We start from the raw sequence: 16,041 nt of genomic DNA, 5'->3' as shown, positions 1-16,041 counted from the left end.
TTCTGTGTGTATGTCCTTAAACAGCTGGGTCTCTCCACTTCACTTTGATCCCAGCTCTCCAGAATTTGCTCCAGGCGGGCAATTCACATGTAGTGTTTGTGCAGGGACAGTCAATAACTGAAATCCCTCAGCATGCAGGGGGCTACTCTGCACCTCTCTGGCTGGAAGGGCATGCCTCCCTCCCCTCAGCTCTGCTGTCATGGGATCTGGAAACTGCTCGAGTCACAATCTGCAAGTGCCTCTACAGCTGCTGAGTGTGAACACACGTGGGTGTGTGCAGTGCCTATAAATTCGGCGTGGACAGCTCGGCGTGGGAGGGTGCACCGCCGGGTTCCTGCTCTCTGTGCAGCCGTGCTGTCGTGATGGGTGAGTGACCTGCCCAGGGACACCTCACTCCTGTGTGGTGCTGGGCTCAAACGAGACCTGACGGGGTGAGTATGCAAAGGCACAGAGAGGATGAGCAGGACACCAGCACGCTGGGAGCAGGAGGGATGCCAGACCAAAGCACCAAACAACACACACACTTGGTGCCAGCCTGTGCCTGCCCTGGGGTACCTGTGCCATGTGTTCCCATGGAGGTTAAGGTGGAGACCTAGGTTTCACCTTGGTCCTTTCCCTTCCCAACCAATGCATGTGGCACGTGTGGCTGCACAGGGATCCTGCCCCTGGCATGGTGGCATCTCCCCCAGGAGTCGAGTGAGTGCAGGATGTAGAGGGGTGGTGGGGGTCAGCACAGAGGGTTTGGGTTTGTGTCCCTGTGGGGGCCCAAGAGACTTCTCCTGTGTGCTTGGGAGCTGGCACCTGGGCAGTAGGACCCATCCTTTGGCTTAGTTTCCAAAAAGAGCTGTTTCTTGTGATTCCTCCCCACGTGACAAGCTACTGATCCACCTGTGTCATTGCCCTCTCTTGGGCTGTAGGTTCCAAGAACAAACTGCAGGTTGCCATGTGGTGTAGGGAAGGAGCTGATCAGGAGGTGACAGAGCCATTTCTCACCTTGCTTCAACCCTGCAGGGCAGAGCCTGCCCTGGAGCTGCAGTTCCCACCACCCTGGGAGCTCCTTGCTCCTGACTGAGCCCTGGCTCTGCCTTCCCTGCTCTGAGCATCCCGGGGGCTACCCAGGGATCCTGGTGGTGATGGGCACTTTCCTCCCCAGGGCTCCAGGCTGGGACACACCAGCTCCACCGGGACCTTGTCCTCCTGCCCACTGTGGTGGCGATGCTTCTCCTCAGTGCCAGTGCCGGCCCGGCCGTGCCCACTGCCAGCCCCCGGAGCGGTGAGTAGGGGTCAGGGGGGGATGCGGGCTGGGCACCGAGGGACAGAGCAGGATGGGGTCTCCCTGGCTCAGTGCTGACTCTCGGGTCTGCTGTGGGCTAGGGAAGGCCAGCAAACACCCAGGGGGATGCACAGCACAGGAACCCCTCACACACAAGCCCCAGGGCCGTGTCTTGTACAGCCTGACTCCTGCCAAGCCACCTTCACCCCTTTGGTGGGTCTATGCTGAAACCAAGAGATTCCTGCCCAAACACCTTGGCAGGATTGTTCTGCCATGACTGTGAGCATCAGTTCTAGGAGAGATCCTCCCAGCTATTTGTTTTTTTGTTTTGCTCTTCTTGGATGAGGAGCATTCCCTTACTCCCTGCAAGGGAATTCCCTGCAAGTTCCTGCAAGACCTGAGTGTCTGAGTAAAACAGATTTTCAGGGGTTGAATTGGAATTACGCATGGCAAATTGTCTCCTATCAGACACAAACCAAGAAAAATGAATTAGATAGTAAATTAGTTTGTCCAGTGAGTCATGACAGATCAGATAAACTGTAACAAGCTGGGAGAAGAGATCCCTATGAGACCACGGCAGAACTAAGCCTTCTTTTTCAATGCCATGACCCCCAGGGATAACATAAATTCTCATTACATATCGCCATCCAGTGGAGCATTTTGGACACTTCTGGTCCTTGCAAGAGCTGTGTCTCAGTATATCAAGGATGTTGTGTATGGGCCAGATATACTTGAAGGACACCACTGGCATCTGGAAGATTTTTTCCCCTTCTTTCCTTGGCCAGATGCCAGTGATGTCCAACGAAGGTTCTAAATGAAACAGCAAACCATAAGAAATAGATTCCAGGGCTCTTACAGGGGTCACTGGCTTAGAGAGATTTTCTGGGTTCCCCAAGGATGAGCCAATGAAAAAGCCGCAGGCAGAACCACCCCTTTTTGTCCTGCGTTCTCACTGCCCTACAGGAGCACCTCGTTGCCCTGACAGACTCATGATCCTTCTCTCTCCCACCTCTACCCGTGTTTGTTGCTGCAGCCTCAGGGTTCCCCCCAGACTGCAGCCGCCTCCGCAAGAACAGCCCCAGCGGGGTGTACGTCATCCAGCCGGCTCGGTCCCCCCCGCGCGTGGTCTGGTGCGACATGGACACTGAAGGCAAGGGCTGGACCGTTGTCCAGAGAAACTCTCATGACACTGAGCTCAACTGGAAGCAATCCTGGACCACCTACAAGTACGGCTTCGGGAACGTGCACGCCGATTACTGGCTGGGCACCGAGTACCTGCACCTGCTGACCCAGCAGGGCACCTACAAGGTGCGTTTCGTCGTGCGGGACAAAACCAACGTCACCCACTTCGCCGAGTACGACATCTTCAGGGTGGAGAGCGAGGACAGCGGGTACCCACTGAGGCTGGGCCGGCATTCTGGCGATGGGGACGACTACCTGACCCTCTACCACCCCAAGAAGGGGGGCATTCACGACAACATGAAGTTCAGCACGGTCGACAAGGACCAGGACCAGTATAGTGGGAACTGCGCCAAGAGCTACGGGGGGTGGTGGTACAACAGGTGCCAGAACGTCCTGCTCAATGCCAAAAACTACATCGTTTGGCCGGGATTCTGCGACAGCGGTGACTGCGCATCCTCCCTCATCCTGGTCAAACCCACAGACGTGTGCTGACCCTGCTGCAGCGCCCAGAACCCCGGCAGTGAAGGGGTGCCACCATCCCCAGCTCAGTGCCCTGTTCCCGTGCCTGCCCACTGTCCCCTGCGAGTCCCAGTGCACGTCCTACTCTGCCCGCAGCTCCTGCACCCTCACCAGCTGAAACACAGCAGCTCTGGGGCCCAGGAGCCGTCGCCTGGAACCCTGGGCACACGGGCAGCTCCGCCCAGTGCCGCGGTGCCGGCCGGCACTGGGGCACAGGCACTGGTTTGGGGTGGGTGCGCCCGCCCCCGTCCTGGGGAGGGGGACACGGTGCCAGTTCCCTGCCCCACGCAGTCGGTGGACCCCGCTTTGCTCAGGCCTTGCTCCCTCCCCGGGCCCCGCTCCCCCCACAGCTCTGCTACCCACGGTGGGAGGAATCAGCTGCAATAAACCCTGGAGCCAGACTGTGCTGCCTCGTGTCTGCCTGCACACAGGTGTGGGGGGATCTCTCTGTCCAGTCTTCAGGGAGGCAGACCTGGGGAAAATTAAAGTGTGTTAGGCAATATTCTTTCCAATTTATTTGTTCCAGTCACTGAGCACTGGACTGTGGCTGTAAGGCTACAATTAGTCAATAGGACCAGCAAAGCCCATACCTTGCAAACCCCTCACTCACAGTTTGCCACTGTCCATGGCTAGGTGGTTGTTCTGTGCTGGGAAAGGGAAGAAACCACCACAGCTTGGAGTGTGCAGAGGGCTATGGGCTCCTCTGAGGGTGTGAGCGATGTGTGTCAGTCAGTCCCATTGTTCCCTGCAACCAAGGGGAAATGTGTCTGTGGAGCAACCTTGGAATGGAGGGAAGTTTTAACTTTGGGCTTGAAAAAACCCATGGTTCCTCTCCACAGTCTTTGGGAGAAAAGTTGAGCTTGAGCAAGGTTTGTGGCTGGGAATGCTGAACAACATGGGGCTCTGGAGCCAAGCAAGGTCTGTGACTCAAGTTCCAGGACACCCTGCAGAGCTATGGGCAGTGCTGTGTTCCTGAGGAGCTATGGAGTTCCTGAGGAGCATTCCTTGGCTGCCCTGGTGGCACTTGAGGGCAGGCAGCACTGCTGCATGGGGAGATGGGCGTATGCGAGGGTGCTCCTGGTTGAGAAAGGCTTCCCAGTTGGAGCTGACTTGAGAGTAACATTTCTGGACTGAGATATGTCTGCTGGTTTAAAAAGTTATTGGTGCTCCAGCCTGGATGTACAACCTAATGTGAGGGGAGAGGCTGGACAGAAGGGCTTTGGGCTGCTGGTAAACAGCACTCTGATCCTGAGTGATGCTGAGCTGCATTCCTGGGCTCTGTTAGCAAGAGGGCAGCCAGCAAGACATCCCCCAGCACTGGGAGACTCCTTCTACTCAGTACTGGGAGACTACATCACAGGCACCATGTCCACTGCTGAGCTGTCCAGTGCATGGAGAAATCACCACACTGGAGCAAACCCATAAAGACCCAAGCTGATCCAAAAACTTGAAACTGTGGGATCCCTGCCACGTCAGGCTTGGATCTTACACATGCCCGGACATACTGACCATGTGCTGCTGTGTGGCCTTGCAGTGCTGTTGTTCCTTTCTTGCCTGTTCACTCTCCCATTTCCCTCCCACTGTTCACAAGGTTAATAAGGCAGGATGATGCTGGCCTGCCCTCTGGTCTCTGGTGAGCTCCAGGTCATGGCTGGCAGGACTGAACTGACCTGATGCTTCCCTCTCACCCTCAGTGCTTGCTACTGACCACGTGCTACTGCATTCCCTTTTTGGAAGATCCCCACCTTGGAATCCAACTCTCTTCATTAAGTGAAAGTTTTGTCTTTAATTCCTCACCTGAGTCTCATGAAAAAATTCCCCTTTGAAAACAGTTTCCTGCTGCACCAGGAGCCTCAGGTCTGCTCCTGGCAGGAAACTGGGAGCAGTTGCAAGGAGTTCCCAAACAAATGAAGGACACCTATGCAGATCTGAAAGTGATTTTATTTGGCAGGATGAATACAGACTGCAGCAGGGTTGTGGTGCAGGTATGGCCTGCCCTGGGCTCAGTGCAGTGTAGGTCAGGTTAGCTAGTGATGGATATTTTTCTACTGAAAACATCTATACCCACAAAGCAGAAAGAGAGTAAGACCTTGCTGGACCAGGAGGGTTTTAAGCTTCTGAGCACAGTTTTGTCCCCAGAAGGAAAATGCTTGGACACTGCAGCATTCATAAACATGTGTGCTAATAATGATCCCCCAAAACCCACTGCAGGTGAATGGCCAAAGACAGAGCAGGGAACTTCGCTACTTTTCAGGATAAGAGGAAAACAAAGCAGCTCTTGATACAGAGGAACAACCCTACTCACCCCAGCCCCCGTCATCAAACAGGCCCCAGCAGGGCGCTGGCCTGGCCATGTGCCCAGGGGGGACAGAAGAGGGAAGGAGTTCTAGTGGTAGGGAGCTGGTTTGATGAGGATGGCAGAGGCTTTGCAGTTGCCCTTGCACAGCCTGCCCCACGTGATGCTCCCCTTGACGTTCAGCCGCACGGAGTAACACGCCGAGTACCACCACCCGCCCCCGTAGCGGGAGGCACAGTTCCCTCTGTAAGTGTCCTGGTCCCGATCCTTTGTGGAGAACTTCATGTTGTTGTGCACTTTCCTGGGATTATCTGAGTCCATGGCATCCTCTGCCGTCCCCGAGTGCGCTCCCAGCCTCAGCCTGTAGCCCTGGGACTCATCGTCCAGGCTGAACAGGTTGTAGTCTGCAAACCTCTTGTTGTTTGAAGCATCCCAGATGACAAACCTGACCTGGTAGACCTTCTGCCTGGTGATCTGGTGGATGTTCTCAGTGCCCAGCCAGTACTCGGTGTGCACATTCCCAAAGCCGTGCTTGTAGGTGCTCCAGGACTCGTTCCAGGTGATATCCGTGTCCTGCCGGTTCCTCTGGATCACAGTCCAGCCCCCATCTCCACCCATCTCACAGTACACCATGATGGGGTGCAATCCTGAGGGCTGGATGATGTAGACGCCGCTGGAGCTGCCATCAGGGACCTCACTGCAGTCCCTGGGCCAACCTGGAGCAGGACAGAAGGGGACTGAACAAAAGCCAGTACAACAGGACAAGACCTTGTCTCACCCAGGGGCAGGAGAGAGGGACATCTCGCCAGAGCACCTGGGGGATAATCAGCTCTCCCAGCCTAGAGAGGTCTGGAGGTGAGAGTGGGTTGGCCTCGACCCTCTGTTCCTTTTCAATATGGAACACCAACAGAAATAAGCCCCAGTGAAAGGTCTCAGACCTACTGGGCTATGCTGGTACGAGGCAAAGAGACTGAATATGGGCACCAAAGGGCTCCTCTAGGTCTCCTGAAAAAGGGGTTGTGCCACTACAACAGGGTCATGCTGGCAGGAAGGCAAAGAGGACCTTGCCCCTGCCTGTGACTGAGGGAACAGCAGAAAAATGACCTCTTCAAGCAGACACAGCCACCCCCCCAGCCTGCACAGTGCACACACACACACACACACACTGTAGCCTGCACTAGGCACATTTCCACCATCCTCCATCCCAGAGCAGGGGCAGGGTTAGGGATGGTTCAGGGCCTTTTCCCACCCAGAGCTGGCTGTACACAAGCACACCACACCAGATGCCCATGGGATGCTACCTACTGGTTTTCTTCAGAGCAGTCGCCGAAGCATTGGAGGGAGATTTCTTGAAGATGTTTAGGGTTTCTATATGCACACAGTGGCCTGGAACAGCCAAAAGCAGCAGGGAAGCAAGGAGCAGAAGCCACTGGGCTGCTAGAAAGGGATAAAATGGAGAAAAGATGAAACAGGGCCCTCCCTGCAGAGAGACTGGACATCCCATGGCTCCAGCACCGCAGTTAACACGACCCTGTGAGGTGCAGGAGAGCACCAAGAATGCTGGGCAGCATCAGGCTGCTTCCTGCAAGCTGGAAGGCTTGCCCAAGGGGTAGACAACCTTGCCTTTCCCCCTTGATCTGCTCCCGGCAAGTCAAGCATGGGTGGGGTTTGGGTGGAGCAAAGCACCCAACAACCAACTGAGCCAAGTTTCACTGCTGGCCCCTGGAGCAGGGGACTGGCTGGGGTGAGCCAGAAGGCAGGGGACAAGCTGCTGGTGCTCCCAGGAGGGCACTGGTGCCACTGCTCCCCATCAGTGTGCATGGAGCCTCTCCCTATTGCTGGGCTGCCCTACCTGTGCTCCCCCCACTGCTGGCAAGGACCCCCCCTCTTCCCAGCCCTGTACTCACCCATGGCTCCAGGTGGGAATGCTCTGGAGCACAGAGCTCTGGAGCAGCCGGTTGCACAGAGGCATTTGTAGTGCCTCCTGCAGTGGGCGGGCTGAGTGGGTCCTGCCCCCCTTTTCTCCTGGAGGAGGAGATCAGGTTGGTTTCCTTTGTGCCCTCAGAAAATACCAGCTGAGGTGGAGGTGCCTGTGGTTCTGAGTGCACAGGTCCCTGAGCTGCAAAGAAAATAATCCCCATGCCAGCAAGAATCCTTGGAATGGTCTCTTCTGTGAGTGCTTAGTGACTTGGATGGAATTTCCCCTGGTAACAAGCATATTTGGGAACTTTGAAGAGTGTAGCTCAGTGAACAAACACTTGAACGCCACAGTCACCAACCGGGTGGAGAGCAAACACGGGGCTGTCCCTGCCTCCCACCACTGCAGCAGGTGCTGCCAGGTCAAGGGGCTCTTGTTTAATCTGATCCTGTCAAGCCCAGGTCTGGGTGGGGCCCCAAGACTTGCAGGGAGTTGTGTGACAGTGTTTGGAGCAGCTGGTGCATTCTGGAGCACAGGACACAGGCAGAGGGGTTTCCATCTAAGGGAAGCAGAGGAAGTCTCGACTCACCCGTGGGCCACAGTCCTGACCTGCAAGAAGGCAGCTGAATGGCCTTGAAAGATTTCTGTACAGCAGATGAGACAGCTGTGGCCTCTGGGCACTGGTTTTGTGGGACTGGTCATGCAAGATGATGGCTACAGAGGAAAGCAAGTGTCTGCCCAGGACCAGAATGAAACCGAGTGGATGGAGGGCAAGCAACAGGAATCTGAGCGTGAGGGGAATGGAAGGGACCTAAGTGTGCATGGAGGGAAAGTGGAGGGAAATGAGGGTGCACAGAAGGGCTGGGAGGGACATCATCATGGAACCCATAGGAACTGAACACCCACAGAATGGACAGTGGGATTTGATCACCAGTGGAGGGTAACGGATGGAATCTGAGGGTACTTGTCATGAAAAAGAGGGATGTGAGTGTGCACAGAGGGGAGACACAAGCAAACACTAGAAAGAACAGAGAAGATCTGAGTATTTGATGAGGGAAACAGAGGAGATCTGGGTGCACACAGAGGGAAATGGAGGACACCTGCAGAAGGTCCTTGCTGGGGTCAGGACAGGGCAGGACAGGCTGGGCTGCAGCCTGGGGGCCACAGCTCGGGCTCCTCCACCATCATCATCACAAGCACTGATAGCTCTACAGCTCCAACTGCAGCTGGAATGTCCACCCATGAAAAGGAAAATGCTGCCTGGTACCCAGTTTTTCTGTCTGCAAGTCAAAGAACCCCAGATTTCTACCACTGGCATAATCCAGATTCTCAGAACTCTGTATTTATGTTTCTAGACTGTTCCCATTTGCACAACCAGCACAAGAAAACCAAATGCAGAAATGTTGGTCCTTGGGGATGAATCCATGTGTTAAGGTCCCAAGGGTGAATCCGGGGATCCGGAATCCTCCGGGGTTCCCTGTTGTTCACGCCTGCGGGATGTCCAGCGGGCACATTGCCACAGGGCCCTGGGAGACAGGAGGAGGGATGAAGAAAGAGGGGAAGCAGGGAGGACACCCTATATTTCCATCAGGGGATGTGGGGGTGGCAATGGGTACACATGGGGCATCTGGGGGGCTCAAGGGGCAACTGGGGGGCCCTTGGAGCAACTGATGGCTCTGAGGGTAAAGGAATGGGACCCTGAGGGCAACTGGGACAACTGACCGTAACTGGGGCACCCAAAGGGACAGTGGGGGTTCTAGGGAAAACATGGGAAAGTTGCAGGGTTTCAGGGGCAATTAGGGAATCTGTGGGAAGCAAGGCAGCCTGGAGTGAGCCTGGGTGCAAGGGGGAGACCCTGGAATGGGCCAGAGGACAATAGGAGTCCTGGGGACATGGGGCCCTGTGAGTTTAGGAGTCCTAGCAGTCTATGGCCCATCCTTGGACACCTGGGTCCCCTCCCACTTGGAGAGAATCCCAAGTGACTGAGAATCCAGTGGGGTTTGGGAGTCCCTTGCTGCTCTGTGAGGGACCCCAGAAGCCATGGGGACTTTGAGGGTACAGATTACCAGGTCAGCAATACTCACACCACCAGCAGCACAAGCGCCATGGAGGCAACTCCCAGTGCCAGCCCCATTGTTGGTACGGGAACCAGGGGGGTCTCGTTGTGGAGCCAGTGCAGCACAGTACTGAACACAGCCTGGAGCCCTCTCTCTTCCTCCACGCTCCCCTCTGACACTGTGGGGACACCGGCACCTCAGGTCACAGGGCCCTGCAGCACCTGCCCCAGCCACAGACCTCACTGTCTCGGGGTCCCTGCTCCAACCCACATGCCTCACCGTCCCCAGAGGAGCCAGGGATCAGGGAACACCTGCTCCAGTTCACCTGTCCACCATGAACTGACGTACCCTGGCACCCTGCCCACACCCCCAAGCACCCCCATCCCATGGACCCGGGTGTCTGGGGTTCAGCTCCCCCCGCACTGCTCCCTGCCCCCAGGGCACTCAGGTGTCTGGGCTCACCATTGAGGTAGAAGAACTTGCGGACAAAGGGCTTGGAAACTTCCCCCAGGCGACAGGCAACAGTTCCTGGAGCGGGCTCCTCGATGGTCAGGCTGGAGGGGTTCTTTGGATTCCCCTTCAGCTCCTTGAACAGTGACACGTCCTGTGTGCGCAGCTGGGGCGTGGGGGGGATCTGTCAGCACAGCCCACAAGGTACATGGGACAGCACACGTGTGCATACAAAGGCACCCGTGTCCTGCACGTGCTTGACATGTCCCCTTCATGCTTCTTGTGCTGGTGCACATGGACACACCTCCTGTCCCACACACTCTCCCTGTTCCCCATGTGTGCACACAGGGATGCACAACCACGGTGGACACAAAAGTCATTTCCTGCACATGTGGGAAGGAGTTCTTCCCCGTGGGGGTGGTGAGGCCCTGGCACAGGTTGTCCAGAGAAGCTGTGGCTGCCCTATTCCTGAAAGTGTTCAAGCCCAGTGTCACCAAAACCCAGGAAATGAACACTCTACTCAGAAAGCCGACATTATTCAGTGCTGAGGTACACGAGTATTGCTTCACATTTACATCAGTCATGAAAACTTTTAACTATTTATACATTTTAGCAAACAAAAGAATTAGTGTTCATTGGCTTACATGTTATATAGTTCTCTTCATGCATTATTATTCTGTTGATTATGGATTTCTTGCTTTTCATGTTAATTAGTCCACATTTTCAGTCTTTTAATTATCTTTTTCCCAGACAGGGCATCTCTGGTTTATGTAACATGTCTTCGTGGTTTATAAATTCTGCAATCCTGGTGTTCAGTTCTCAACAGTAAATTTCTCTTCCAGGGTTTGTTAACTTCCCCCTCCAGGTCTGAGAACACTAAAGTATATCAAAGGCCCTAAATTTTTGTTTTTCTAACACATGGACATCACCCAGAGCTTACCCGTCATCCATTATCTAAAATCACCTCTTAACATTTTCCCTCACTGATGCATAGGCTCCTTTTTAAAGAAACATAACTTGTTCAGTTAGACCAGGTTGGATGGGGCTTGGAGCAATCTTGTCTAGAGGAAGGTGTCCCTACCCATTGCAGGGGGTGGAATGAGATGAGCTTTAAGGTCCCTTCCAACCCAAACCATCCTGTAATTTTATGACTCTACATGTGCACACATGGACCTGCAAACACACGAGTGACCTGCCCCCTGTGTGTGCTTTCACAGCTGCTACTTCCAGCACATGGTGGCAGCAGTACCCGTGAGAGACCTCACGCCAAGCAAACAGCTGTGTGTGTGTGCAGGCCTGGTTACCTGTGCCCAGCCCTCCCCAGAATGTCTACTCACACCCCTCCACGCTCACGTGCAACTCACATTTGGGACATACATCCAGGTGACGGGCAGGCTGCCGGGGAAGGAGAAGGGCACGTCACAGAGCAGCACGATGGTCTCATCCGTGTAGGTCTGCAGGTCCTGCACTGGGAGCATTGCCAGGCACGTGAGCTCACATCTGGGTGTGCCCTGACAGAGGGGATGGTGCTCCTGTGCTGGCTGCAGGGATGGGCAGCTGAACACCTTGGCAGGTGTGCTCAGGGTGGGAGCACAGGTGAGAAATACGGGGTGTCTCCAGAGCCCTGGGGGCACCCAGCTCTGGGGGGGAAGGTGAGCCCAGCCTGGGTGCCTGGGTCTGGGTGGAAGAATTACTGGGGGAAAATTATTGAGACTAAAGTTACATCCACACCCTAAAGAAAGTTGTAGAATTCCAGGGTAGAATGTAGTTGGTATTTAAGGATCACTTTACACATGTTGGGATCACAGCAGGTATGGGAACTCAGTGGGGCTGATACAACACATGGCATTTGCTGAACAAGAGGTAATATCCTGTTCCATTCAGAATATCAGTTGCTGAGATAGCAATTACTTAATTTTGTGGTGAAATCCTGTCCTTTGGAGGTACTTTGCTCATTATCATCTCATTATAATACCAAACACACCTCCATCTCAACAGCTACCCACCCTCAATGTACAACTACTCCTAGCTGAGTGCATGCTCTGCATCTTTCTAGCCTGGATCTTTAAAAGCAAAGTGATACCATCTGCCCCCAGTCAGTACCAAAGGCATGGCTGGAGTCACTCAAGCTCCACCAAAATATTAAAAATAGTATAAAAATAACCTAAGAAAGGGGATAAGCTGGGGAAGATTTCCTTACTCTTAATGCAACAACCTGGCATGGTCCTATACCTGGGCAGTCCAGGGGAAACTCGCAGTCCGCAAAGTGACAGGTAGCACACTGGAAGACACGGGCATCGGGCTGGAATCCTGGGAAAGAGAGACTTGGTGGTCCCAGGGGAGTGGGAGATGTACTAGGGGACAAGGAAGGGCAAGACAAGGGGACAGGCACTCACCACAGGGTGGGACGCAGGCTGGAACTGGTGGAGAGGAAGCAGCGTTAGACTGGGGAACACCAGGGGCTCACATCCTTACGATGAGCTGTCAGGGCTCAGCCCTTGTCCAGCCCAGATGGAGTCCCTGGAAGTTTCTCTAGGACTGGGGTTCCCAGGGTGGGGGTCCCCACTGGCCCCATACCTTTTGTCATCCGGCTCAGCTTCACCCAGATTGTGTCGACAGCTTCCTGCAGGGACTTGTTTAAGGGCTCTGGGGCGACCCAGATGTCCAGATGAGACAACGTGTCCTCCCCAGCATCCCCATAAACCCTTCCCAGACACCACAGATCCCCCGTACAACTCACCTCAACCCCATATATCCATCCTGGAGTCCCATCTATTCCCAAATACCCCCTCAAACCCCCCAAGAAACTGTATACTTTGAAGCCCATATAACCTCAGGATTCCCCGATTATCCCTTTACTGCCTCCAGACCTCCATATTTCACCTCCACCCCATGCCCCTTCAAGGCCTCCACATCCTATGCCCCATGTCCCATGTCCCCTGCTCACTCTTGTTCTTTTGCTCCTCTACATAATACAGAGCATCCAAGACAATGTCTCGAAGTTCGTCATGCTGCCCGGCCCCTGGAACCAGTACAGGGACACTAGAATCAGTATACAGGATTAGGGTTGGAGTTTCAGTAAGGTCTGGAGGGTTTCTGGGGATTCCTAGAGTTCTGACCAGGGTTTAGGGTTACTGGGAAGGGTCAGGTATCCCTGGGGACTCCTAAGGTCCTAGGTAGGGCCAAGGGGTCCCCAGTGTGTCCCCGGTCAAGGTTGAGTGATTCTCAGGGTCTTGGGCAGGGCTGGGGTTCCCAAAGGTCCCTGGGGTCCAGATCAGGACTGGGGAGGCCTTGGCGTGGTTCTGAGTCCCAAGGATGCTTGTCTGGGGTGGGTCCCTGGGGCCCACAACTTCCTGGGATCCTGGTCAGTGTCAGTGTGAGGGCCTTGGTTGAAGTGGGGAATCCCAGAGGACTGTAGGGTGCTGTTCAGGGCAGGGGTCCCCCTTGGGATAGAGGACCCACAGAAAAGAAGGGCCAGTCAGGATGGAGGTTCTTGGGCAGGATCCTTTTTGGGTTCGGGGTCCCTGGGGTCCCATGACGTACCCACAGAGACAGAGGCAAGTGGTTTAGCAGCCTCAACAAGGTCCTCTTGGCATTTTTTATTTTTGGGGTTATTGGCAGAGGCCCCAGTAATCTCACGGCAGAGCTGTTCCCGCATTTTGGGGGGCCCAAAGCAGAGCAGGCAGGAGTGCACCCCAGGGAGGCAGAGCACCAGGGCCACCCACAGCCACAAACCAGCATTTCTAGGGCGCCAGGGGACCAGCACCAGCATCAGGGCCACCCACCACCACCCCATGACCCCAGACCTAGCACCCAAATGCCGAGTTCCTTGGGCAACAGCGGGGTTCCAAAGTGGAGCCTGGGCACCTGGGTCACCAGGGAACCAGATAAGGCATGAGGTCATACTCGAGGCAGCCACATGGAGCTCACAGCAGCCAAAGGTGTGAGCAGAACGCAGCAAGAAACGTGCAGGCAACCCTTGCACTGAGTCTGAGCTGGAAACTGAGCTGCGGGGAGCACGGAGGAGGAAAAGGAGAAGTTTGCAAGGTGGAGAAGGCAGCTGCGAGAGACCATAGCTGAAGCGGCGACAGAGGAGGACATGGATTCTAAGCATTCAGTGTTCAGTTATGAAGACTGAGACTATTTTACAGACTAGGACTGAACAGAATTGTTAACAAAAGTTATAAATGTATTGTACCCCGGTTTACATCAAATGTTTTCACAGTTTTCCCTTCATGTTTATTACCTATTTTCTGATTGGTTATAATCTGCTGCATTGCAGATGTTTCCCCTACTGGCTCCCACTCTTTCCTTATTCCCTCCTTTCCCTTCTGATTGGTCTATATTCCTGCCTGTCCCATGCTCCTCCCCGGTCTCTGGAACCTTCCCCTCCCACCCTATAAATAAGGGTGGCACACCTTAATAAAGCTGCGATAGCTTTGAGCTACCAGTCTGTTCGGAGCCCTCCTGGCTGTCATGTCGTCTTTTCCCTTTCAAGTGTGGCACTGAGCCATCCCAGGGCGATGGCAGCACCGCTGCCAAACATGGCTAGGACCGTCAGGGACACGGTGTTTGTACGTGTGCCCCGAGGAGACAACTCTGCCTCTCTCCTATACTCTATTCTTGAGTAGAGGAATACACCCCTGGTGCACCTTCAAGTTATTAGATCACTCAGCTCTCCAAAACAGGGAGGGGAGAAAGAGGGAAATGTACGTGAACTAAACTGTGAAATAAATAATATCATTTACTACAAAGCAAAAGACTCAGAGACAGGCTGTTGGTTTTACAGGGACAAGAGCTGATGCAGGAAGCAACACACTTAGGTGTCTGCAGCTGAAAAATGAGTAAGAGACTGAAGATTCATGTGCTTACCCAGCATCACTAAAAGGCAGAGGATGCTGTCAGAGCTGCCCTGGCATGTGCCAAAATGTTGAATAAATTCAAGCTGCTGTTTCCATCCAGCTTAAAAATGTTCACTTATATCCCTCTCCTGTTTCTGAACACTCAGATAGTGACCCATCAATGGCAGGTGTCTGACACAGCACATGATGACAAAAAGTGACAGGAGGATCCAACAGCTCAGGCTGCTCCAATTCAATGCTTGCCAAACATCTCCTGCAGAGCAGAAACTGAGCTGAAGCCAGGAAAAGTTGGAGACCTTGCCAGGTGATGTAGATGCTGCAAAAAACTTCCTGAGCTTCAGCTGGACTTGGGAAGGGAATTCCTAGAGCCCCTTCCATCCCTGGCTGCCTCAGCAGTGCTGCCCAGCAGCAGGATGGAAAATTAGCCCCGGTGTGGGCTGATCTCTGAACCATTGGCACACCAGAGACTCCAAAGGAGGACTGAGGCCATTAAACTCCAGACAGAAACCCACCATTGCCTGCTGAGGCGCAGCAGGCAGCACGATCTGTACTGTCCCAAACTATCCTGGGCTGCAATTTTAACTATCAGAGGAAAAAAGTGGTTTGATGGACTCTTTTAAAATTGCTGGGAAGGCAAAATGGATAGCTGGGACTTGTTCTACAAATGGAGAAGGTGTGTCCTCTTCTGTGCCTACTAGAAAGGCACATTCTGCACAGGCAGAATTGCCTTCAGAAAGCCAATGATCATGAATGATACATTGAAACTTGCATCTTTTTGATTTGACCTGAATTTCTTGACCTGTCTTTTATACAGATGTTCTCATAATATTGTAGAAGAACTGCAAATTCCAGAAGTCAAGTTTCTTGAGTGCTTTTACTTTCCCTGTAAGATTCTGACTCCAAACATCAGGAGAATGAGGTATTCTGCTTAGCAGGGAAAAAATACCCAAAAAACCCCACAACAAAAAAACTCCAAAAAACCTCAAACTCCCAGTCTCTGAACTGGGAGGAGAGTCCTGGCTCAAGCTAAATGACTATCCATGAAAGGCTGGATTCCCTGTGAGGGATGTCAGGGTGTGAACTGCCCTCACTGCCCAGGCAGCACTTGGGCCGCTGGCAGAGCTTCCTGGCCCTTGGGATGGGCTTCAGTGCTCTGGCACAGAGCCGGGCTCGGGCAGGCGGCACTGGGGCTCTCCCTGCTGACCCTGCCTGTGCCATGGGCTCCCCAGGGCAGGGCTGGGGGTCTCGGGGCACTTGCTGCCCTCGTCCCCAGGCCCTTCCACCTCACAGGAGCAACAGCCAGCCAAGACCCGCAAGACCAAGCACGTCTCCTGGGCACTGCAGCTCAACCAGATAAAGATAATCCAGGCCTGTGACACATCACCTTCCCCAAGCAGAGAGACAGGAGTGAACAACCGGTACTCCGACATAGGCATCAAAGAAGAGAGAAGAATAGCATTTGAGGAGTTGGTTAATTTAATAAA

At 54.0% G+C, this 16,041-nt stretch overlaps 3 protein-coding genes across 4 annotated transcripts; 1 reads left to right on the top strand and 2 right to left on the bottom strand.

Moving 5' to 3' along the window:
• The first annotated feature begins 282 nt into the window (after positions 1–282).
• LOC135425423 (fibrinogen-like protein 1-like protein) lies at positions 283–3,375 on the top strand. The gene is made up of 3 exons (XM_064677692.1): positions 283–366; positions 1,154–1,273; positions 2,307–3,375. Exons 1-3 carry the CDS (start codon positions 363–365, stop codon positions 2,945–2,947), a joined length of 765 nt encoding a protein of 254 aa, XP_064533762.1. The 5' UTR covers positions 283–362; the 3' UTR covers positions 2,948–3,375.
• Positions 3,376–4,897: 1,522 nt separating this feature from the next.
• On the bottom strand, positions 4,898–8,406 carry LOC135425424 (fibrinogen-like protein 1-like protein). 2 transcript variants are annotated; one of them, XM_064677693.1, is made up of 3 exons: positions 7,178–8,406; positions 6,576–6,707; positions 4,898–5,986 (listed from the first exon to the last, which is right to left on the bottom strand). In XM_064677693.1, exons 1-3 carry the CDS (start codon positions 7,179–7,181, stop codon positions 5,361–5,363), a joined length of 762 nt encoding a protein of 253 aa, XP_064533763.1. In that variant the 5' UTR covers positions 7,182–8,406; the 3' UTR covers positions 4,898–5,360. The 2 variants fall into 2 exon arrangements, with proteins under 2 accessions (XP_064533763.1, XP_064533764.1); XM_064677694.1 differs by having other exon boundaries at positions 6,576–6,704.
• A 99-nt stretch (positions 8,407–8,505) lies between these two features.
• SPACA6 (sperm acrosome associated 6) lies at positions 8,506–16,029 on the bottom strand. Its single transcript, XM_064677691.1, has 9 exons — positions 13,239–16,029; positions 12,643–12,717; positions 12,273–12,341; positions 12,092–12,115; positions 11,928–12,005; positions 11,060–11,163; positions 9,708–9,861; positions 9,273–9,423; positions 8,506–8,714 (listed from the first exon to the last, which is right to left on the bottom strand). Exons 1-9 carry the CDS (start codon positions 13,807–13,809, stop codon positions 8,618–8,620), a joined length of 1,323 nt encoding a protein of 440 aa, XP_064533761.1. The 5' UTR covers positions 13,810–16,029; the 3' UTR covers positions 8,506–8,617.
• Positions 16,030–16,041: the final 12 nt, after the last annotated feature.

This window comes from Pseudopipra pipra, chromosome 21, assembly GCF_036250125.1.
Source record: "Pseudopipra pipra isolate bDixPip1 chromosome 21, bDixPip1.hap1, whole genome shotgun sequence".
NCBI lineage: Eukaryota > Metazoa > Chordata > Aves > Passeriformes > Pipridae > Pseudopipra > Pseudopipra pipra.
Note: the sequence above shows the minus strand (reverse complement) of the source record. Positions and strands in the feature narration are given on the sequence as shown.

What these genes read in the sequence shown, in the direction of transcription:
- SPACA6 (XM_064677691.1), bottom strand. Translation starts at nt 13,809, where the DNA reads ATGCTTAGAATCCATGTCCTCCTCTGTCGCCGCTTCAGCTATGGTCTC. An exon ending in CCTGGATGTATGTCCCAAAT is followed by an intron (nt 9,862 to 11,059) that starts GTGAGTTGCACG and finishes CCCACGCCCCAG; the next exon opens with CTGCGCACACAGGACGTGTC. An exon ending in GCGCTTGTGCTGCTGGTGGT is followed by an intron (nt 8,715 to 9,272) that starts GTGAGTATTGCT and finishes CCTGTCTCCCAG; the next exon opens with GGCCCTGTGGCAATGTGCCC.
- LOC135425423 (XM_064677692.1), top strand. An exon ending in CACTGCCAGCCCCCGGAGCG is followed by an intron (nt 1,274 to 2,306) that starts GTGAGTAGGGGT and finishes TTGTTGCTGCAG; the next exon opens with CCTCAGGGTTCCCCCCAGAC.
- LOC135425424 (XM_064677693.1), bottom strand. An exon ending in GACTGCTCTGAAGAAAACCA is followed by an intron (nt 5,987 to 6,575) that starts GTAGGTAGCATC and finishes GTCCTGCTCCAG; the next exon opens with GTTGGCCCAGGGACTGCAGT.